At 34.9% G+C, this 25,233-nt stretch overlaps 2 protein-coding genes across 2 annotated transcripts in view; both read left to right on the top strand.

Moving 5' to 3' along the window:
- Positions 1–63: 63 nt before the first annotated feature.
- Positions 64–22,901, top strand: LOC113516867 (tyrosine-protein phosphatase non-receptor type 23). Its single transcript, XM_052902613.1, has 21 exons — positions 64–280; positions 357–559; positions 737–1,059; positions 1,484–1,657; positions 2,036–2,322; positions 2,740–2,930; positions 4,114–4,258; positions 4,806–5,037; positions 6,070–6,269; positions 6,709–6,841; positions 7,584–7,757; positions 8,549–8,689; positions 9,353–9,439; positions 10,413–12,044; positions 12,564–13,015; positions 13,837–13,980; positions 14,859–14,987; positions 15,395–15,576; positions 16,775–16,959; positions 17,980–18,102; positions 19,143–22,901. The coding sequence occupies exons 1-21, from the start codon at positions 194–196 to the stop codon at positions 19,361–19,363; spliced, it is 5,445 nt and encodes a 1,814-aa protein (XP_052758573.1). The 5' UTR covers positions 64–193; the 3' UTR covers positions 19,364–22,901.
- A 759-nt stretch (positions 22,902–23,660) lies between these two features.
- LOC113516863 (protein spire) overlaps positions 23,661–25,233 on the top strand; it is a 251,706-nt gene continuing 250,133 nt past the window's right edge. The window contains exon 1 of the mRNA XM_052902561.1: positions 23,661–24,317. Within this exon, the coding sequence (XP_052758521.1) occupies positions 24,053–24,317 (265 nt within the window). The 5' untranslated portion in view covers positions 23,661–24,052. The remainder of the gene's footprint in view (positions 24,318–25,233) is intronic.

Below are 25,233 nucleotides of genomic sequence, written 5' to 3'. Positions count from 1 at the left end.
CACTGTTCATTATTGAGGAATGAAATTAATGATAGTTTAAAAAGAATGAATGAATGAAAAATTCAAGCAACAAAAACATTTTCTTTCTACCATTTCATTGATCTGTGACTGTGACAAAATTGTTTATTCAGTGATAATGTTATGAAAATCTATTTATTTGAATATTTTTTGGATTAAAGTGATTTCTGGAAACATGGAAGCGGTACCAAAATTGCCGATGATCAGCTTTGAGCTGAAAGTAAGTCCAGAGAATACACATTTTGGACCCAAACTTAAGCAGGTATGTGTCACTACGTATTGTTATTCTATTTAATATTATTTCTTTATTGTTTAACTCTGTTCTGTTGTTTATTTAGTATATATCAGAAGCATATCGAGAAGATCCGGACAGTTACAGTAATGAAATACATCAGCTGGAAGGCCTACGGTCCGCTGCAGTACGGCCGACGACCGACTCTGCTGGTCTTTCTGCTCTCATTAGATATTTTTGCCAATTGCGAGCTATTCAGAGTAGATTCCCAATGGCTAAAGGACAACCGGTGGCCTGTACATTTGCCTGGTAACTATGTAGTTTTTAAATAAAGTATTTAAGTCTTAATATTGATGGATATTTTCTTTAGACATTACAAGTTTAGACACATCTTAAATGTAATACCTATATTAGTGATGATTGATTATAAAAAATTATGTGTGGGGGTGTTTAATTAAAACTTATGATTAAAATTTTAACTTTCAGGAAGGATATCTATGCCAACATGACTTGTCCATTAGCTGATATACGATTTGAGATGGCATGTATACTCTACAACATTGGTGCACTTCACACACAGTTAGCAGCATCTGAGCCTCGCACCTCCGTAGAGAGTCTCAAGACAGCCTGCACCAGGTATCAGAATGCCGCTTGGGCCTTCCAGCATTTGAGGGAACAGTACCCACAACCTCCAGGAGTTGATGTGTCTTCAGATATCATGAGGCTATTTCAAGAAATATGTTTTGCTCAGGCCCAAGAATGTATTCTTGATAAGAGCATTCAAGATACAAAGAAACCAAGTGTTGTTGGTAAGAGTCTATTCCTATTTTTTAATATGCTGCATATTCAGAAACTGCTTATACTATTAGTGTTTTTATTTTTTATTTAATTGCTTCCTCTCCTGGGTACAATTAATTCTATTAGTGTTATAAATAGTTTAAATAAATTAAAAAATTATAAGTACCTACTTCATTTTTTAGATTGTTTTTGTTGTCATTAATTGTAATTAAGTTGTAAATTATAATAATGTGACAATTATATTAAATATTACTGTTACCTTCATAATTTAAATATTGTCTTTATGTGTATGTTTATTACCAATTAAACTAACTTTTATGAGTAACTAACTGAAATTAGGCTTGTTTTACATTATGAGTCACAATGTTACACTGGTCTAATTTAAGTACCCTCCAATTAGTATATTTTTGTGATACTTATTATTCTAATAAACAGGTGCTGTAGCAACCCAAGTGTTGTTCTTCTATAGAAATGCACTTGCTCTGCTTGGACCGTCTACTGGCACGGATAACATTCACGAGATTACAGGCACTAAGATTTACAATTACTGGCATCGATATTTGTCCTTCAAATCATTCTATGTTGGATGCATAGTTTGTTTATATCAGGGTAAGTATTGGTTAGTTTATTGTAATAATAATATATAACTATAGATAGGACAAATATTTTGAACACAATGTTAAGGGCTATTTCACTAGTAAAATTAAAATTTTACATACACTACAGTGTAAACTTTAGTGTCTATGGTTTTGTGGTGTTTGCTAAAAATATGATCTGTATGTTTGTACCATATTGTGTCATTGTGGTAATAGTCATATATAATAAATAGACATTTACTATATCACTAACTTGTTAGGAAGTTACAGAATTGATTTGATTGTGTGTTACAAATTATTATTATAGTCTAGTAATAATATGTGAATGGATGCATTTTTACACATAAACATTATCTGTAGAAATTTTGCTATATCAACTAATTTTGCTTAGGAATGAATGCTGAAGAACAACAGAAGATGGGAGAAAGAGTGGCATTCTACCAACAGGCGGTTGATAAACTTAATGAAGCCAGAAAACTGGCCAAATACATTGAACCAACTCAAATTACTCAAGAAGCATTGACTTTTACCAATGATGTGGTGGAAGGGAAGCGGAAGGCAGCCAAAAATGAAAATGAGTTCATATACCATGAAGAGGTGCCTGATAAGGACCTTTTGTTGGATTTGAAACCAGTTTGTTTGGTGAAAGCCATGGCAATCAACTTTAATGACCCTGAGGTGATTGATTATTGAATAATTGCAATTTTTTTTATTAAATTTCTTTAAACATTTTTTTATTAAAATAGTTAATCTTCAATAGGTGTGTAAAATGTGCATAATGCTTCACTTCAGTTCATTTTTGCTCATATTGTTTTTAATTGTAATTATTACTGTATTCCTGAGTGCAATTAGCTCTCTATTAATATTATTTAATTTAAAGGACCTACTGAAGCAATTGTAATAAAGTTATACTATTTTTGTTATAGCTCTCATGGAAATTTTCAAATATGCTAGATGTTAATCTGTATTGCATAGTAAATATAATAATATAATAGTTGAGATAATTATGCTTATAGATTCACACGAAAATTATATTTTAATAATTATTGAGTGCTTTAAAAAGGATACAAGCTTATTTTTAAAAATTGTTTTCAGCTATCTGGCCCAGATATATTTTCCCGTTTAGTCCCAATTGGGGCACACGAGGCATCCTCCATGTATTCTGAAGAAAAGGCGAAACTCCTCAGACATGTAGTGGGACAAGCTGAATCTAAGAACACAGAGCTTATGGAGTTTATGTCTTCATTGCAACTCGACCAGTTGGAGGTGTTGGAATCTGACCAAAAGTAAGTATTCTTGGTATTTTAAAATTTATTATTGGTTTTTTAAGGTTACACTCTGAAAGTTATGTGAATGAAATCCTACTACGATTTATTTATTTAAAATTTATTGGCCAATAAACTTTAAGTACATAAATAATAAATAAAGTGTTGGATGAACCCCCACTAGATGGAGTGACGACCTCTAATGCATTGCAACAAGTCAGTGGATGTAGGTGGCTCAATATCATTTCTTATGGAAGTCTATGGGGGAGGTTTATGTCCAGCAGTGGACATAGACCTCCCCTATGAAATGATGATGATGAAAGATTAATAAAATGTGTCACAAAAGGCAGACTTAATGTGACATTCTCTACCAGAAAACTTTTTTAGGATTATTTTTTATACAAATTAGAATGGCAAACAAACTGACGGTCCACCTGATGGAAAGTGGTAACCGTCGCCTATAAGCAAGTCGCCAAGTAGTACCATGGACATAACAGAGTATACTGTTTCGCCCATTATACCCCCCATGCGTTGCCATTCCTGAGGACTCAGATGTTATTCATGTGCCTTTTTGTTCACTATTTTACTTCGATTTTTCTTTTTCTTCCACTGGCATATTCTGCTGCTGTATAATTGTCTCCTACAACATCATAGGGAGGAAAAAGTGTGGCGTCATGTTTTAGTCTTATGATAAACATATTTTGGATACAAAATTTGTATGTTAATTTGCAGTAACTTGAAGGAAATGATTATCTATTGAGGTTGATATCTGATAATATTATTGTTGAGAGTTGCTTTGCCATGAGTCATCTTTTTTATAGTTTTGCTTGTTAGTAATGTAATATTTTATTTCTTAGTCCAGTGTCTTAGATTATTATAGTATTAAACAATTAAGGGAAATTTTCTTTTTTCATAATACTTATGAGGCTTATGTTCCTACTACTAGGAAGTTATTGAAATAAATTATTAAAATTATTGTATGTTTTTATTTTAAGTTATTATTAACTGCTTAAAAAATGTTTTTTATCCAATCGTTGAAAAAAGGAGAATAATGTTATTAGGTGTATGTATGTATTTATATAAATATGGTCGAAAACTCATTTTTTATATCCTGTTTTTTAATATAAATTTGCAATATCAATTTATTCATTAATAAATATTTAGAACAATAGTTATAAATGATATATATGTAATTTTTAACTAGGATACCACAAGAAATAGTGGATAGATGTGCAGCCATGAATGCCAAGGCGGAAATTATTCAAACACTCGTTGATTCCATGAACAACTTGGCTGAAATAATTACTGATGTGGAGCAATCGTTGGCTGAAATCAAAACTCTTATACAGGTGGGATATTCATTAATGCAATTTTAATTAATTTTCATTTCATAAAACTATGTTATCTATCTGTCCGAGTGGTACCAGCATAGAATACGCCATCCCTTCCTTTCCCATGGGTGCTGTAAGATGCGACTAAGGGAGGGCGAGGGATGGGCAGTATCGTCTCTTTTAAAGCATTTCTAAAGCCTACCTGCGGTCGCCAATCCACCTGCCACACGTGGCAACTTCTGGCAAAACCTAAGAAGGAGGTTTATGTTCAGTAGTGGACAGTTAAAGACTGATATGATGATGTTATCTACACATAAATTAACTGGTCAAGGGAGTTCCTAACACAAGACAATTTATTGACTGCTCATATCTCTTTCGGAGATCATGATAAGGGATTATAATTATAACCAATTTGTATTGAGCTGTTTTACAAAGTAAACTTTGATTGATTATTCAGAATTTTTACATTTCATTATAAGTTGGAAATATTGTAAAGTTTGTCCATTTGTATATGGCTATTCCAAAAATAATTATTATAATTTAGGATCTATCCCATTTTTTACAGGACGAAACAAAAAAAGAAAAAGACTACCAACAGGTTATGGGCCCTCGTCCGCCATCTATTGTTCAAACTGAGCTGTCTCGCGAATATCACAAGTACCAAGAGGCACACAGTCGAACCAACGAAAGCAACCAAGTACTGCATAAAGCTATGACACTCCACATAGCCAATTTGAGACTGCTTGCACAGCCGCTAGATGTACTGCAAGTTAAAATTCCTAGTATTGATAATATTGGTGAGTCTTTTTTCTGTATCTACTTTAAATTTTAAAAATATATTATGCCCATGTCGTGTGTGCCCCTGCATAGAATGGGCCACCCCTTTCTTTGCCGCAGGTGTCGTAAGCAGCAACTAAGGGAGGGTGAGGAATGGGCAGCAGCTTCCCTCTTAAAACATCTCAAAGCCTGACTGTGATTACCAATCCGCTTGATAAACGTGGCAACTACTGGCAAAACCCTGTAAGGGGGAGGCTTATGTTCAGCAGTGGACAGTTAAAGGCTGATATGATGTTTATATATATATATATATATATATATATATATATATATATATATATATATATATATATATTATGTCAGAGTAGCACGTCAAAGACAGAATTGAGTAACTAAGTCAGTGTTTTTCTGTATTATGAATTATGTATTATACATATAAACCTTCCTCTTGAATCACTCTATCTATTAAAAAAAAACCGCTTCAAAATACGTTGCGTAGTTTTAAAGATTTAAGCATACATAGGGACAGACAGACAGCGACAGCGACTTTGTTTTATACTATGTAGTGATAATTGATAACATTATCTATTACTTCTGGTACCAAGTTGCTTATTTACATTTTACCAGAGGGAGACTTTGTACAAATGTCGATTGCTTGGGTACCTCTGTCCCAAATACTTGGCAACATATAAAGTTCAGTGGTAATTTTTGGTGGTGATGGTAAACGGAATAACTGCAGCTTATGGACGCCTGTAAGACCAGGGATACCATGCTTTGCCGACTCACAAGAAACCTTAATACGCCCTTTTTGAAGAACTCCATGCTATAGTTTTTAGGGAAAGCCTTCATAGGTAGGTCATTCTACAACTTGAGTGTTCGGGGCCGAAACCTCTTCTGAAACCTCATTGTACGTGATCATTCTGGTTCTATCTGTGAGGATGGGTTTTCTGTCGATTGCGAGTCGAATTACCATTAGGTAGACCATAGGTAATATATGTTTGAATACCAATATCGATCGTGTTTTTCTTTAAAATTTTTGTTTCCCTTCACAGAAGGTTTAGATCGCGAGACGATGGCGGAGATGCGGCGGGTAGTGGGCAAAGCGCGCGAAATGCAGACACAGCGGGACGCCCTGATCCAGCAGTTGAGAGAGGCAATCACCAACGACGATATCACCTCGCAGCTTCTCGCGCGGAGTAGCGAGCCCGCCGATGAGATATTCAAACAGGAGTTGGAGAAGCACACGCCGAAGGTATGTTTTTTAAAATATAAAAATAATACACACTATTCCGTGACTTTACTCGAGTAAATCAGTACATTAAGTATCCTGTATGCTAAGTTAAGATACGAGTATAAACTGCCCATGTTTTTTTTATACAACTTAGAATGGCAAACAAGATGATAAAAAAAAAAATATTGGGTTATAGTTAATTTTAATCCAAATCGTAAATTATATATATATATATATATATATATATATATATATATATATATATATATATATATATATATATACACACACTATCAGGTGGCAACATTTTATGGGGCTGTCAGTGCCTGAAATAAATGATTATTATATTAATTTATCGAGAGTGGGGCAGACTGCAAACAAAATTGTGGTAAAATGCTATTTTTTATTTATTCAATGTATGGTATTTTTTTATTTATTTGGTATCTACCTTTGTCTCTAGGTGAAAATTATCGAGCAGAATTTAGCAGCCCAAGAGAATATAATCAACAAGTTGACATCACTGTACGCGTCGTATGGTGACTCGCGGCGGTTGCTCTCTGACGTGTTGAGGAAGCGAGAAGGTCTCATTAATGGTAAGAATTTTTAACCGACTTTAAAGAGAAGGCTTTCAATTCAGTTGTTTTTTTGTTTTGTTACTTCATAACTCTATGAAATGTAAACCGATTTGGATTTTTTTTTTATATGAAAGGATATGCTTGCAGATTAAAGATGCAGATAACAATTTTGTCAAAATTGGTTAGGTATTATAGTTTTTAAATAAAAGTAACTGATTTTGCCATAATTGAAGTCGCTTTTCTTTGTTTTGTGGAACACAATTTAATTGTTTAAGTACAAACGTATAGACTTTTACTATTATATATTTACTAGCTATTATATACTTTAGATATTTTTTCATTGATTGCGCGTAGAAAATAAGTGTAAATAAACATTTGAATGGCGGAAACAATGAGGCATTTATTGTCGTCAAATGCTAACAACTATAAGTATTAACATATAGTGTTTCTTTAGTAGGTAAAAAATTTTGAATTGAGATAAATTACATAATAATTTTGCTTTATTGATAACTAGCTGTATCCCGCGGCTATACTCGCGTGAATTAATATGTTATAAAGTATGCTATGTGCTAAGTTAGAATATAACCTACCCGTGTACTAAATTTCATTCAAATCTGTTCAGTAGTTTTTGCATGGAAGAGTAACAAACAACCATCCGTCGTTAAAACTTTCGCATTAATAATATTAATAGAATTTTGTCAATTTGTATTGATTTATGCATTGTGTGAATGGGTTTTAAGATATATTTTCCTTTTTCCAGCTTTGATCACTTCATATGATACATACGAAGAGCTCCTAGGCAAGTCGCAGAAGGGACAAGAGTTCTATAAGAAGTTGTCGCATAACGTGAGCCAGTTACTTACCCGACTGCGCAGCACCTGCCAAGTGCAGCAAGAGGAGCGGGAGCAGCTGCTGGCGAAACATAGTAGCAAAGGTGAGTGTAACAAAATGGTCAAGTGTGAGTTCATCTCTTATACCAATAGAGTTCCATATCAAGGACATTTTTAAAATCCCTCTGTTGATGTTGTTGTACTTGTTTTTATTTAAATAACTTTGCTTTTGTACAACAAATATTTTTTAATCTATTTTTAAGTATTTTCTGATAAGGTCGCCTATTGTTTTCTCATTGTGATTATTTCTTGTAATTATTTATAATAAGTTTACTATTGTAATCTTTTGGTGGAAACAATAAAGAGTATCTATCTATCTATCTTTCTCCGATGAACCGGATTTTCAGTATATCTCCGATATAAAGCTGAATGATGATAATGATGATAAAATCAGAAGATAGTCACAAACTATTTTGTTATTCTTTTAGTTTATTTTAATAAAGTATGTTTTTTTATATACAACTTAGAATGACAAACAAGCTGACGGCCCACCTAATGGAAAGTGGTAACCGTCGCCTATAGACATGAGCAGTACCATGGACATTACAGTGTATACTGTTTCGCCCATGATACCCCCTATGCGTTGCCATTCCTGAAGGACTTAGGTGTTATTCCTCTGTACCCAGTAAATTCACGCCATATCCCACCCTTCAAACCGAAACACAGCCATGCAAACACAACTGCTTCACGGTAGAAACACGAATAGGACAGAGGTACTCAAGCAATCGACTTTTGTACAAAGTCTCCCTCTGGTTTGTGTTTGGACTTTCTATATATTGACATCGAGATATAGTTTCAATTAAGGTTGATTTAAAAATACTTTGTTTTATTCCAGCATCGACCCCCAGTCCCGTACCGGCGACGGTAGGCGTCACCAAGATGGCCGAAGTAGCGCCGACGCCCAGCACTGGCACTCGTAAACTAAAGGACTACTTGCCTTACATGAAGAATAGAACATTGGCTGGGAGAACTCAAGGTGAATATATTTAATATATATATATATATATATATATAGGTAGTGTTTCAGAGTACAAAGATATAGAAGAGATAGTGTGTTTTATTGCTGGGTACTTTTATAGTTTGCACATGTATATATACAATAACACAAGGATGCACAATAAGGTGGCAAAGCGGGCAAAAGGCTTCAGACCCCTGGCCGAAGGGGGCCCCTAGACCGAGAGGTAGCGAACACAAGAAGAATCTAATGATTTATTGCATAAACTAGTAAAAAATATTTAACTTAAGAGAATTAGACAATTAACTCGAATATAAACACGAATTATAAAAATTATTCCATTTGCCAGCTGATGAATTTGTCACGGGCCCAAGATGGTGTATTTATGTCACTGCATGGGTATAAATTAAAAATTCCCAACACAATTTTTCTCTGCTATGTTTGACAAATGGTGCAACAATGTGGTTTTGGTTACCATTGGCATTAGGAATGATGTATGGAGGTTGCCAAATATATGTCAAATGTGTGAGAAAGAATCTCTATTTAATTTGAGAATTTGCGAAAACGCCCATGTCCTTATTACGAACGCATTATAGTTTTTAAACATTTCATTTCGTACATATGCAGGATACTATTATGTTGTTAACGTGAGATAATTGTTTTATTTTCTATTCTTCTTTTTAGTTCCAGTTGACGTCGTGCAACCTGACACGTACTATCCTGAATCGATATATCCGACGTCTGTCAGACCAACACCCGTCGGTTCTGAGGGTAAGTGTTGTTTCTGTTATAAATAAGAGCATTTTTTTGTAAATACAAAATACAATATGTAAAAATGTCAACACATGAATGAATACTCACGAATAAAATTGTATTTGTGTCATGTGGGATTCAAACATATAAGTATCAGGAGGCGTCTGTTAAACCGCTACAGCGTCGGTGTCGTCACTACCATTAAGTAAACGATTACTGCAGAGTATCTACTTTATATTTTTTTACACGATGAAGGTGGCAAACAAGCATACAGTCCGTCTAATGGTAAACTGTCATTGCAACCGAGGGACGCCTGTAACACTAGCGGTATCCCGACGACCAAGAACCCTTAATGCACCATTTTTAAGAACCCCATACTGTAGTCTCTAGGGGAAACCTTGCCAAGGAATTTACAGATATAATACGCTGTGGTCTAGGCATAGAATGGGCCACCTCTTTCTTTCCCGTAGGTGTCATAAAAGGTGACTGAGGGAATTTAACGCTTGAGGGATACGCAGTAACGTCCCTCTTAAAACATCACAAAACGTAACTGCGATTGCCAACCCATATTTTATAGATATTGGATGAGGTGACTAGGGGAATAAAGACCCATAAATACCTAAAATTCTATGCCAAGTCACCTAGCCAGCGCAATAATAATAGGTTAATATCCTTTTCTAATGGAGAGACCCATGCTCAGTACCACGTGTTTATGGATTGTTACGGTTATCTATATTAATATTACAATATAAAGAGAAAAGATTTGATTGTTTTGTTTGTTTGTTTGTAATGGATGAACTCAAATACTACTCAACCGATTTTAAAAATTCTTTTATCTATAGAAAGTTATGTTATAAATAAGTAACATAGGCCTTTTTTTTTAATTTTATAGAACCCGTATGAAGCCAGGCCAAATCGTTGGTAAAAATAAAAAAAATTTCAATTATAATATATTAAGTAATTAAATTGTAATATTTACGTTTTGTTTCAGCTACTGATTTATCTCAAACCCAATTACCGGATGGCGTGGTGGTCCCACAGGCATTACAAAACCCAAATAATCCATACGGCCGATATGGTACACCTTACGCGCCAACTGGAAATGAACCTTATTCTATACAATCTAATTATGGTTATCCCATGAAGACGGGATATGACAAGCCTGAAGATGCTCAATATGGTTACAACACACCATACACTCCGCCGCAATACTCATTGCAAGACCCACAATCTCAATATACAAACCCATATTATTCAGCTACTCACAATAGTTCGACTATAGTGACCGACTCACAGAGCCCCATGGCATACAACAGCGTGAGCCAAGCGAATATGCACCCTAATGTAAGCCAATATGGTGTATACAGTGATCCGTACAATCAACACAATCAAATGGCAACTATACCTGAGGTGTCTTCTGCATATAGTACTCCATATAACCAAAGTCAGGACTTGACCGCAAACTTTGGACAGATGCAAATTGCTACCCCCAGATCGGAACCAATAAGTCAGCCAACGAGGCAGCCAATGAGTCAACCAATGAGTCAGCCAATGACTCAACCAATGAGTCAGCCAGTGAGTCAGCCAATGAGTCAACCAATGGGTCAGCCAATAAGTCAAGCAACAGGCTACGGAGCTGACTATTCACAGACATACTACAATATCCAGTATCCGCAAACCTCTACTCCTAATGTTGCAACATACAGCAATGCTCACAATCCTAATACAAATATGAATATGACTCCATCGCAACTCCCATCCGACTACAATTCGATGAACTATCCATACAGTACCAATACTCAGTACCAGCCAACTCCAAACGTATCTAGCACATATAGCGCCGAACAACAGTATAGTTACCCGAATTACGCCACTCCAGAGTATCCCATTTATACCAATACAGACAGCAATATGACTTCAACAACCTCTATCACAAACATCCCAGTAAGTGTCCCCCAAGCATACAGTACTATTCCCGAACAAGACAGTAATTTCATTGACCCCAAAGTCCTCGCTCAATTGGATGCCATAGACAAACCAATAAAATCACATGTGACCGGAGAAGCGTTGTCTACGACCCCGCAATATCAACCGAACTACCAGAATATTCCAAACGCGACACCTAATTATAACCCGGCCGAACAGAATACGGTGCCGACTACCTCATATCAGTACCCAGATCAGACACAAAATGTCAATTGCAATCAGACCTATCAAAACCACCCGGGTTATAATTATAACCCGGCGACAGGCACGTACGATTATAACTACGGATCTCAAAACTCTTTTACGGGGTATGTAAATCCTGATCAAGCCAATGTGAACTCACAGTCGATGGGACAGAATCCGAATTGGCCTGCTCAGGGAGTTTATACGAGTGCAGGGACATGCGAGACTGTGCAATCACCGTCTTCAGAACAAGTGCCCCAAACGTCTGTAGAGCCGTTGAGCGACAACCAAACTTATTACAATGCGCCGTACGGTTATCAAACTATCCAGCCAAATGAGAGTGTGCCTAACTCTCAGCCAGAGACAACGAATTATGGTGCCAATATAAATCAGTCGACTTATATGCAATGTGGACAAGGGCAGGACACAAGTGTCACTTTTAGTAATAATCAAGGTAAGAGTCTATTATAACAGTTATTCTCAGCTATTGAAAATACCTTTTGGAATTATGCACCATTGTATTTTAACGTACTGTTTATTGTAAACTACTTACTTGCTGCTAAAGAATTTTTATTGACATTTGCCAATTTAAATTATACACAACTTGGGGACGGAATATATGAGTTGGCTACTATACTTGTAGAAGTTATATTTTATACATTAGTGCATATTGTCTGCGTTATTTTATGGCAATTAATGTTGCTAATTAATAAACTTACATATTATGGTTCAAAGTAGTTCGCTATGTTATTTTAATAAATAATTTTTATTCAAGTAAACTTAATAAGCATTTTTGTATAGTAATTTCTTTTAATGTATCTATCGCTTAAAAAAGCTAGAACGCAACTATTGCTGTTTAGACTTATACATGTTTAGAGATAATTACTAATACTACATTTTATATTGTAACTAATGATTTATTAATAAACAATTTCCAAATAGAACCAGTATTTTATTTATTTTTCCTTTTCAGTGACCACTCCAAAAGAAGAGATGCCGCAACCCAACTTCGATAATAATGTTCCCGAAACGCCTATTGCGAGCTCGCAGATAGAGATAGAAACAAAAACTGAACCGGAAAAGCCGGTGGACAAGCCCGAACCGTCAGTATTCGATCTTCTATCCGATATTGATTTTGCGGTCGAACATAAACCTCTAATGCCTGAAATAAAAGTGCCTCAGATTTCTGAAAGTGCTATCAAAAAGTCATCTACGCCAAAACCGATGCCGGTAGTTGCGCCTGCGCCGAAAGAGGAAGTGCTGGAGCGACCGGCGAAGGTAGATCTCTTCTCGGATCCAAGTTTACTGAATAAATTCACTCAGGAGGTGAAGAATTTGCAGAAACTGGTGGATTCGTTGACTGATAAGACGCCTAGCAGGTTGACACTTTTGGACTCAAAATGGAAGACTTTCCAAGATGTACAGGTCAGGATGGTCAAAAGTTTTTATTTTATTACTAGCTGAATCCCGCGGCGTTGCCTGTGTGAATCAATACATAAAGCAGGTTATATGCTAAGTTAGGATACAACCTATCCGTATATCAAATTTGGGCTGTGTGATCCCGGCATAGAATAGGCCAGCTCTTCCTTTCCCGTGGGTGTCGTAAGAGTCTTTTAGTTTGCTCTTTAACAAGTTATTATAATATTGATAATATATTATTGTATTAATATTAGATCATTATTGTTATATCGGCCGTGGACTGTAACCTGCTGAACATAACTTTTTGCCAGTAGTTGTCACGTTCGGCGGAGGAGTTGGCAATCGCAGTTAGGCTTTTGGTGGTATTTTAACAGGGACGTTGCTGTCCATTTCTCTACCATTTACTTCCTTTAGTCGCCTTTTACGACACCCAATTATTTTCAATAATTATTGCATAACAGAATCCGAAATGAGGATATCTGCTAAAGAACCAAACTAACCGACATAGTCCGAAGGATAAGCAAGCTGAAGTGGCAATGGGTTGGTCGCATAGCTCGAAGAACCGATGACCGATGGGGAAGATTTTTCCACTGGAGGAAGTGACGACCTCAAATACATTCTAAGGAGTATGTCGGTGTAAGCAGGTGGCTCAGGACCTTTTCTTGTGGCAGTCTATGGAGGAGGCATATGTTCACCAATGGAGAGATAACGGCTGATATGATGATGATGATGATGATGATGTAAATAATCATTTTTAACACGTACACGCAATTTGTATTCAGTTCTGTAGTAATGTTACAAAAAGTACAAACTGATTATGTTTACAGGCCAAAGAAAATATGACTAGAACAAAAACGATCGCGATGCAGCATTCTAGCGGGAACATAGTGACCGATGTAGTGCCTTTCGATGACTCAAGACTGACCCTCAAGTCTGATCCGGATGCTTACTTCAACGTCTCATATTATAGAGTGAGTATAATTTAAATAGATTTGTGTAGGAAACCTTTAAGGTAGTTGATCACTAAACAAAATTAGACAAGAAATAGTAGATGGCGCTGGAATCGAGACTTGTGGTTTTTGTTGATTATTTTGTAATTAAAGATAATTTGAAATAAAATTTATGGTTTGGCGAGTGGTTTTTATTATTATTACGTATGATTATGAAGTGATAGAACTCTAGCCCTGTGTCTATCGTAATGTGTTTTGGCAGTATGTGTTTTTTTACAAAGTTGTACAATGCAAATGCAATAAAGACAAAAATTATAATAAATTATTACTATATCGGTGAAAAATAAATAAAACTACTTGCCACTTTAGAAATTTTGCCTTTAATTATCTTTAATTAGAAAATAATCAAGCAAGTTTCGATTCTATCATCATCTTGTATTTATTTATTTATTTCATGTCGAATTGTACATTTTTGATCTTGTTGTACATTTTTGATCGAAATAATTTATATTAATGTAATTTTTGTGAGCAATAGAATAATAATAAATCTATCCTATGCACAATGCAATACGCCCTCAATACACTGTTTCTTTATACGCCGCATCAATGCAACACGAACACACACTTTTACATTATTTGTTACAAGAAAATTAATAATATCCTATAGTAATAATACAAATAAAACACTAGGTGTCATATCGTATAGGGAGGTCAAGAATATGGCCTGGGATAGAACTGGCTGGAAGAAGATGCATGAATTAGTTGCACCGACAAGAGGAAACTCTTCAATGAAAAGAGAGAGTACACTAATAATAAACTAATGCACCTTAATAGGACGTCATTAAGTTGTTACAGATGGATGGAATACGTGAATTCTAAATTATATCAAATTTTTGCAGCAATTAGCATCCTGGTGTATCCCTCTTGTGATATCGAAGAACCCTGCCGAAGAAGATTGGGAAGTATTCTGGAGAGCAGTGCTCGAGCATAAGATTAGTTGTATTGTGTGTTTGCTCAGTGAAATTGAGGTGAGTTTAAATTATTTAAATATGTATTTTTTCTGTCGTGAAACAAAAACATATTCTAGACTAGCTGTTCTCGTGTGTGAATCAATATCTTATGTATCTTATATTCTATATCTATACCTTATATACGCAATCCGTGTACCAAACATTCAAATTGCATCTACTTGTGCAAAGTCGGGGCCGTACACTAGTGTTCAATAAAAATAACCCATAAAAGTGATGACCAAACATTCAAATATATATATTGCATCTACTTAGAGATAGAAAAAGGAAGAGAGAGGGAGAGCAAGGAAGATGCGGAGGTCGATCACTATCATTGTGTTCAATAAAAATAACCCGTAAAAGTATTCTAAATATTTGATGAAACGAAATCATTAGATTTCAAAAAAATTGACTCTTTATATTATCAGATCCAAGGCAAATCGTACTGGCCGACGGCCAGGGGCCAGTCTTTAGACCTGTCGGGTGGGCTTAAGGTGACGCTGGAAGAGGTGACGTGCACCGTACACTGGACGGAGAGGAAGCTGACCGTCGCATGCGGAAAGACCGCCTTCAATGTCACGCATTATCAGATCAACGTGTTCCCCGCCAAGTAAGTATACACTGCAACACGTTAGGGCCCCATTATCCCTAAGTATTCTGTAAATAAAAATAGAGATTGACATATAGACTTATTCAAATAATTTATGATATAGGTGAGAATGTTCATTGCATACAATTTTAATATAGTTTCCTTTAAGCCTATTTATATTCAAGATCTATGTAATTCATCAGTCGTTAGTGTTGTGACTTTTAGTTAAAAGTTAGGTAGGGGTGGGGGCATAGTAAAATGTTGGGGAGGGGAGGAGTGAGGGATTAAAAAATTTAAATAGGTGGCAAAGGAATCGATACACGAAACGGAACAGTGGCAGTTTTCTCACTATTTATGATCGATCCTGAAATTTTGCTTTGAATCTTTAGTTTTTTTTTTATATACAACTTAGAATGGCAAACAAGCTGACGGCCCACCTGATGGAAAGTGGTAACCGTCCAGCAGTACCAGCAGTAGAATTATAATGAAAAGGACAATTTGAAAGAACTTGTAAATATGTCTATTTGAATAGAGATGATTGCTATTCTGTTGATGAGTAGCAACGAAAACGTATCTACCGAGGGATTTGCTGCTACTATGGATTTGTCTAGCAAAGCAAGTTTTCAGTAATGGCATCGTGTTTACCGTGTCGCCTTTTTTTGTGAAAATTATAATTTATTTAAATATTAGCCGTTTCCCCGTGGCGTTGTCCGCTTCTAAAGATGCAGGTCCCGTGTTTCATTCCCATTGGAATTCTTCGGTCCGGTTTCCGGTTTTATATTGTATTATATACTTAAATGATAAATACGTACCTAATAAAGTTTTAGCCAATTCAACTAATAGCTTATTTTATAGCATTTTATATGTGATTCTTTAGATTAATAGAACTTTTTTTATTTATGCACCGATTGAAATAAAACAAACACTAAATGTTAAGTGGAGCAAACCGCAACGCATTAGTGAATACCGCGTTCAAATCGGTTAAGCCGTTTCTGAAATTACCGCGTACAAACGTACAGACAAAATGGACATACATAAAACAGACAAAAAATAAAAAATAACTGTTTTGGTTTCTATTGCGTTCATAAAACTATTATATGATATAGACATAGAAAAACTATTATAGGGAGCCTCCCTATAATAGTTTTTCTTATATATCTTCCATGTACAAACAGCGACCAGTTACGATTTTATTATATGTATTGATTGATCGATTCAGGATCGTGTGCTCGCCGCTGGTGCTGTTGGCGGATAAGATCTTGAAGCAGACGTACGACGGGCGGCTGAGCAACCAGCTGGCGACCGCGTGGCTGCACTGTGCCGCCGGCGCTGGTCGCAGCAGCCTGATCGCCTTGCTGCTCATGCTTATGTGCCAAGTGCGTGCTGGCCAGCTCGCCCTTGTCGGTCAGTATCACCTATAACTATGTGATATTATGTATGTATATTTGTATGACTGTAATGTATGGTCAGATGGTCTGTAAAGTAATATTTATATCGACTTTACTGACATATTAACTTCAAGGTTGCCCAACTAGTTTTTTTAAATTGTATGGTAACCCCGCCTGCGCTATCGGTATACACTGACGGGGCACCAGTAAGAGATGACAGATGAGGATAAAAGCATGTCATTTAGCCCATCCTGATGAATTTAACTAGAATTAAACACGATGGTTTCCAGGGGGAACCACGTGGAGGTCGACCTGATAGGGTATATTGCTAGTAATGAGGCTATTTGACCCCATTACTAACAATCCCTTTCCTTCCCTGTCCAACTAGTTACGGAATGGATAGTATCAGCTGTTAATTGACCACTGCTGTACATAGGTCTACCCTCATTGGGGGTTTTGCAAGTAGTTGGCAAGCAGGTTGGCTTTGGTGATGTTTTAAGAGGGACGCCGCCGCCTATCCCTCTACAATTAAGTTCTCTTAGTCGCCTCTTACAACTTGGTCAATGAATGTTTTGTCACCTCTCAAATTCAAAATTTATCTAAGAAGAATGAAATGAAGTTAAAATACATTTAATTGGCATCTAACTGGTGAATAAATGTATATTATTTGTTATCTATATTTCTGTATCTATACTAATATAATAAAGAGGGAAGATTTGATTTTCTTGTATGTTTGTTTTTAACGGGAAAGTTCAATAACTGTTTGACCAATTTAAAAAATTCTTTCACCTTAGAAAGAAATTTGGATTTTAGAAAACTATTAGCGAGTAACATAGGTTATATATTATTTAAAAAAAATCATCATCATCATCATTTCAGCCATTAGAAATAAAAAAAAAATTAAAGATCCCTACGAATATTATAATAATGTAATCAAAGGTATCAAACATTTGTTTATTTATAAAAGCTAATATAAAATATTACTTTATCTTTCCATCTATCTTTAATTATATGTTTTTTTCTTTTTCCAAAATAGACATGCTGGATACGGGGTGCATCAATTTATACAAACACAGGAGCAATGTATTGGAAGACACCAAGTACCTAGCGGACGCCTACAGAACAGCTCTGTTTTATGTACAAGGAGTGCTTTGTTCAGGTGAGTATAGATATAAAATTAGTACATTACTGCAGCGGCCAGCAACTGAGGCATTGATGGACGAACGTGCAAATGTGGGCCGAGGCGTAGCTGAGACACACGTACGTGAGTCCATTAATACCTAGTTGTGGCCAAGGCTTGTATAGTACTTTTCTCAAACAATGAGCGGAAATCAAAAACACAATTATACTTTTTAAGTTCAATGACGAATAATGAACAATAATATTTTTTCATGTTCCTTTGTTTTTTTTTCAATAAACAGCTTTCTATTTGTAAGCCAATTCGAAATTTAAATAAAACCTTTTATTAGTTACCTCCTTGGTAGCCATGTTTCGAAGTAAAAGGTTACTCCATTTTTAAATTACGGGACAGATATGAGTTTACATAGTAATTTATCTGGTCGCAAATATATATATATATATATATATAACTTTTGCCGGCCGCTGCCCGCTAATCTGGCCAGTACGGCAATTTTGATTTATCATCAATGTTCATATTTCCAACCATGTTTGAGAAATATATATTTTCGTTATTATTTCTTAGACACGCATCACAGATATGTATATTAGTTAGTATCTAAAAAATAATACAAACATAATTTATTATTTCTTAGTAGCGAACTCGAAAAATTATATAGTGAACCACTACTTGTCATGTCCATTTTTTTTTATAAAACTTTAGCAATCTCTAACGAAAACGTTGTAAAATTATCGGTTTAATTTACGTGTAATTATATCGAGAAAGCTCACATCACAACCGCTCACGATTAAGGATTCCAAATGGGCCCGTAACTAGTCGAGCTCTCACGACCTAATTAATTAAACATGAGTTAAACCGATAGTTATTACATTAAAATGTTTACTATTGTAATCTTTTGCAGGCTTAGCTGCTTAGATTTAGCTACATGGTTCCCGTAATAAGAATTTGTTTCCTTTCAACTGATCTCTTAAAATATAGTTCGTCTCCAGTATATATATCACTGATTTGAGGTAATTTTTTTTGAGGTAATTTAGGGTCTAATAAAAAGTAACATGTCTCAGGTACCGCAATGTTCAACGGCGAGGCTGTCTCCGTACCATCTGGTGCCTCGGTGCTGCCCCCGGTGACTCCCACGCCCACTGTAGCGACATCTAGCGGCCAAAAGCAGAAGTTCTCACGGGAATCGTTCGAGGAGATGAAGCAGTCGCCAGGACTGAAAAGCGGCGACATGAAGGATCCCCTCAACTTCCTCGATCCACTGTGGAGTTTGAAGAAAAAGTGAGAGTGATTTGGCTGTTGACTCCAAAGGCGACTTGACAGTGTTGTACATTAATCGATCATTTCGTACTTTCATTACAGTATATCCATCGTACCTGGTTTTTGTGGTCGTCAGTGAAAAAATTCTTTAGTGCATTTAATTTTAGTATATACTTAAAAAAAAAAACTATATCATATAATGTAATCGATTTTTAGATTATATTAAATTGTTTAGAGGACAATTTTTCAATACGCCTTAATATACATAAGAGAAAAGTATATAATTGAATTGTATGGTATTTAGAGATCTCAAATTATTTAGTACATTATTATTAATATATGTTATTATAATTATATAAAAAATATATATAATTTGTAGGTTAAAATTCACATATATATATGTACTTTGGTTTTCCATATTATTTAATACGCTTAGAAACAAAATTAGCAAAATACATGTCACAATATCAATTTAAATGATAAATAAATAAGGCATTTACGACGGCTGAATGTACATCTGTAAACAGAAAATAGTTTATAGGCTATGGTAACCACTTACCATCAGGTGGGCCGTATGCTTGTTTGCCATCTCAGTGGTATAAAAAAAAGAAAAAAAAATAAATTTTAGTCATTCACGTTGCATGGTTTATAAGAGGCGAAGAGAGAGAGAGAGAGAGTAATCTATGATATTTATATCGACGTTTCGATCAGGTTACATCGGGCGTGGTCACAGGTAGACTGATGCAGCGCTGTCATGTCTCCGCTTTACATTACAGAAAAAATCAAATATAATTTAAATAAAATTAAAAAATAGTTTATTTCATATTCATACGTATAATGGTCAACGCAAAAACCACAAGCTACTACACGTGATGTTTCTTGACATTCCATATTGCTGTTGAAGTTCGCATAGAATACAGATGTAATTTTTACGATAGTTTTACCCCTTAATATTTTTGTTTTTTACATTTCATAATTGTGATCAAAAATAAAAGAATACAAGAAATGAAAAGACAATAGTAAATAATAGCTTCTGAAAACACGGAGGTGATACTTTTTTTTTTACATAAAAATATGATCATTTTCACCAACAGTATAATTTACAAGCATCTTTATATATAAGAATCTACATTATAAATTATAAACTGGGCGTATTTTTAATTTTTAGATTCTTTTTTTTTTTTTTATATTTGATTGGTAATATTAACATTCAGTGTACATTTTTATTTAGTAATTACTTAAATTAAGGACAAAAATTTTACGATTTTTTTTATTATGAGCAAAAATAAAAAAAACAGGAAATTCAAAAGTTTATTCACTTGGTGAAATTATGTAGTATATTAGGTATATAAAAAAATGTTTACATATAAATGGTGTTTCTAAAATATATAAAGCGATATTCAATGTGTAATAGAAACTGTACAAGAAACAACGTGTACGTGACACCCCTAGTGTTGCAGGCGTCCAAAGGCTATAGTGACCGTTTACCATTAGACGGGCTGTATACAGGTTTGGTTTTGTATAAAAAAAAAAAAAACAAAAATCAAAACCCAGTAATAGTTTTTACGGAACTGAATAACTTACCGAGGAACTAAGTCGAAATAATGTTTAATATAATATAAAGAGTTGTGAAAACATTGTTATGTTTGTTACTGTGATGGACAGATTTGAATGAAATTTGATAAACAAATATCCCATACTTCATACATTCACACAGGCAAAGCCGTGGGGCATAACTATTATGAAAATTAAGTAATTTCTCGTGTGAAATAGACACTATTAACTTAACCGTGCGGTTAATATTGTCAACAGCCAAAAAATATTATCATATTTCGATACTTCTTTGTTTTTCGAAAATCATTTTAAGTTATTTAGTTTAATATCGTGTTAGTATAAAAAAAAAGGTTTGCTAGGTTTCGGTATCAACCTGCATATAATTAAAACGGTATTATTTGCATAATTGCAGCTATGAGCGCTTGTTACTTAGTGTGTAAGGTTCAAATTTGCGTACCTATAAATTGCCCCACTGACTGATTTGAGACTTGTTCCAATTTTAATCACGTCGTGAGATCTGTAGGAGCAGGATGCGATAGGTACATACAGCGATGTAACACCATGTGATCACGTGGTCATGTTTTACTCGCGGTATCTCACAATACTGTATATTAAAAACTAGCTATATCCCGTGGCTTTGCCGGCGTGAATAAATATATAAAGTATCTTATAGGCTAAGTCAGGATATAATTTACTTGTGTACTAAATTACATACAAATCCGTTTGTTTTGTGTGAAAGAGTAACAAACATACATACATCATAATCTTTTATATTTATAATATTAATATAATGTGTAGCGTGTATACAAAATTCTAACCTTTTGTAATATTATAAATCTGAAAGTGCGTCTGTATGTTGTCTCTTGGCCACTTAATGATTTAATCAATCACTATGAAGTTTGGTATACAGTTACTGTATAAAACGGAGAAAGAGAAAGAATGAGGATGAAATGGTAATCTCGCCTGCGCTATCGGTATACGCTGGTGAGGTATTAGTATAGCAGGTTTGTTGGCCCATCGTGACGTATTCATCAGTAATTAACCACCATGGATTCCAATGAGAACTGAGTGCAAGTCGACCTGTTAGATCCCATTATTAATATGACTTTTCTTCCAGGACTACGCTGTCTATATATCCTAGTTATGAGGACGAAGTCGCGGATAAAAGCTAGTGTGCCTATACATCTTGGCAATATGGTAGGATAGGAAGGAGTTTAAAAAGTTTAAAAAAAAATTCGTTGTATTATGACATCATAAATATCGAAATTCTACGGCGCCTTAAATAATTTTGTCATCCAAAGACTTAAATATTGTAGAAAAAATACGTTATGCAAATTAATTTTCATGCAAACCATACTTTGACATTTCGAGGTCATTGACCTTCCTATTCTTATTTGGTGTCGGCGTTGTTCTATATGTTTATGAGTTCCTGGTACATACATCAGAAATCATTGTATTATATTTAGATTACATTCCTATTAATTAACATATTTTCTTTATTCATTTTAATTAATATTGGGGCCGATTCTGAGGCGACATTTCTCTAAATCTATCGCTTTATATTTTATTTTGATTACTTCTTAAATATTACTGTTTTATGAACCACCAATAACTGGAAGTAATAATAATTGTTACTTAAATATATTAGAAACATAGTTCATATTGGTTCTTAGGATAATCATTAAATTGAAATTTCAATTTTAGAATAGGTTCAGAGAACGGTGCTTCATGGTACTTTAGAATCGACCCCCCCATTCTGTGATCCATTCCATTGTTTCTGTCTACTCCAATGGGAGATAGGCGTGATGTATATGTATGTGTGTATGTGATCACAAGTTTTATATGTTAATGGACACTGTCAAACTGACGCATCTATTGAAATGAACAAAATAAACTTATCATTATGAAAAGTATTATTATAATCTGACAAAATTTTAATTTAATCATATTTACGTATAGTTATAGATATTTTATTTAGTACCTACAAAATAAAATAAATACGACTGAAATTGTGTTGTTTTATTTCTAATCTTATCAGTATTAATATGTGAATTTTATACCAAATTAGTTACTTGACTCACGTTAGTAATCCTTCAAGATAATATGTGATAAATTTAGCGAGCGGATAATGGCGGATTTATTATAATAGTTCTCGATTGTTTATGTTATAACCAATCGAGAACTATTATAATAAATCCGGATATTGGAAATGTACAGGGGTAATATTTATATAACAAAACCCCTCTTTATGGAGGCAGCAGTGGACAGTTGACATAATATTAATTGTATAAGTAAGCGATGTAAAATATATATAGTCGGTAAATTATCTGTAGAGAATCTATTGTGAGTCTGAATTTTGTAAATCTGAAATTTGTAAAAGGCTGGAAGTTAAAGAGTCACTTTATATGAATCATATTGTGATTTATTTCACCATGCAGTCAGTTGAGTTTAAAAGGTACATCGAGGGCTTAGAATTCATTAGCTTTTTTACTAATATTATAAATATGAGTTTGCAAAGAAATTTGTTACTGGACTACGTTTAAACGGCTGACGGATTTGAATAAAATTTGGTACACAAGTAGGCTATGTTTTGATTTAACACATAGCAAAAACTAGTATAAAATGAATCATTTTATACATCAGTCAATATGCTTGTTATAGTCCTTTGTAATGGATGATATAATAGTTCCTCAGGTAGGAAACACTTCCGGGATAGGGTCTTCAGCGGAGGCTGTAGGGCTGCGTGGTCAGAGTGGCCGCGCGAGCAGACGACTATCTGTTAGTTGGGCTCGCGCCGTCACTGTGTTTACACGTGTTGAGAGCACGCCGCGTCGCCGCCGCGCACGCGCTCTCGCGATCGTAACAACGCAAACACCCTACAAAACATTCACGGGAAAAAAATATTTCCACGCCACCCACATTGTGAACGAAAATATACTGAGTGACAGTGACATTTCGGGGGGAGACGGTGACAGTGATACAACAAAATTACAGTAAAATTATGTTCAATTAAAGTTTTAACGTGATCGTGGGATAAAATTGCCAGTGCTGTGTGTGAGGAACCATATAAAATTGGTGTAACGATCGATCTGAGTTGCTGTGAAGTGTTGTGAACTGTTTTCTTGGAGACGATGGGTATGTCGCCAGCTGGTTAAGGGCGATGATGCGCAAAGAGAGCGCCGGTGCGACCGGCGGCACGGAGTATGCCCTCGATGCCGCCGATTGCATATCGCTGCAGCAGATTCTCCAGGCGTTCAACTCGACGATAAGCGAGGAGCACGCCTGGGCCCTGTTCTACCAAGCGGCCCGCTGCTTCCAGAAATGCTTGGCGGAAGGGTCCACCTGTTACTTGGCTACTGAGCCCAGACATGTGATAATACATAAAGACGGCAGCGTACATCCTAGCACGCTGCTACATCCAGGAGGTTGGTTGCTCATACTTATAATTTAATATATCTCATAATGTGTTATTTTCGTTATAGTTATTCCGCTTATTGTATGGTGCGGGTGACAGATTATTGAAATCATACGAAAAATATTAAGCAACAAAACTTATTTCAATAAATACATCGAAACAATTTGATTGTGCGGAAGTATACAAATCTAAGATTGGCTTTATCTCCTCTAAAATTTTCCAACAATATTTGTCTTATAGTTTTTTTTTTAGTAAAACTGTCAAAATATCTGTCATCCGCGTCATGCTATATCGCACAGAGTATAGGATATAAAAATCTATAAGAACTTTCTAAAGGGACGTGAACTATTTTACTTTATCTAATATTATCACAGCCGTATTTGTCAGATAATAAACCCATTATTCATTATATGCTCATTAATTTCACGAATTTCTTTTCTGACACACAATTTTCTGTTATAATAATCACATTATAGTTCTTATCTAGTATAAACTCACAGGACGGTCTACTTACGTCTAATACGAGTAAAATAAACACTCGGTCTAATTAAATTCCGGTCACAAACACAGTTTTAATAATGTTCTAAGTAAATCTCTTATTCATAAGAAGCAATGACCGTTACACTGTAAAATTCATTGTAAAAAATTGCTCTGATAATATCGATAAGTCGATATTTTGATTTAATTTAAATCTTCCAAAAATTATAATTATTGGAACATAATTTTCACATTATATTTACTAATGTATTATAAAGAGGAAACATTTGGTTGTTTGTTTACAATGTATAAACTCAAAAACTACTTACCCAATTTTGAAAATTCTTTCACCTATAGAAAGCTACATTATCAGCGAGTAATATAGACTATATATTATTTTTTAAAAAAAAAAAAAAAAAAAACTATCTAACCGTGCGAATCCGAGCCGG

The sequence above is a fragment of the Galleria mellonella genome, unplaced genomic scaffold, assembly GCF_026898425.1.
Source record: "Galleria mellonella isolate WM207_F2 unplaced genomic scaffold, CSIRO_AGI_GalMel_v1 utg93, whole genome shotgun sequence".
Classification (NCBI taxonomy): domain Eukaryota; kingdom Metazoa; phylum Arthropoda; class Insecta; order Lepidoptera; family Pyralidae; genus Galleria; species Galleria mellonella.
Note: the sequence above shows the minus strand (reverse complement) of the source record. Positions and strands in the feature narration are given on the sequence as shown.

Excerpts from the sequence above, each read along its gene's own strand:
- LOC113516867 (XM_052902613.1), top strand. The coding sequence starts at position 194 with ATGGAAGCGGTACCAAAATTGCCGATGATCAGCTTTGAGCTGAAAGTA. Across the intron at positions 5,038-6,069 it reads TCCTAGTATTGATAATATTG|AAGGTTTAGATCGCGAGACG; the intron begins GTGAGTCTTTTT and ends TTCCCTTCACAG. Across the intron at positions 13,981-14,858 it reads TCAACGTCTCATATTATAGA|CAATTAGCATCCTGGTGTAT; the intron begins GTGAGTATAATT and ends AAATTTTTGCAG.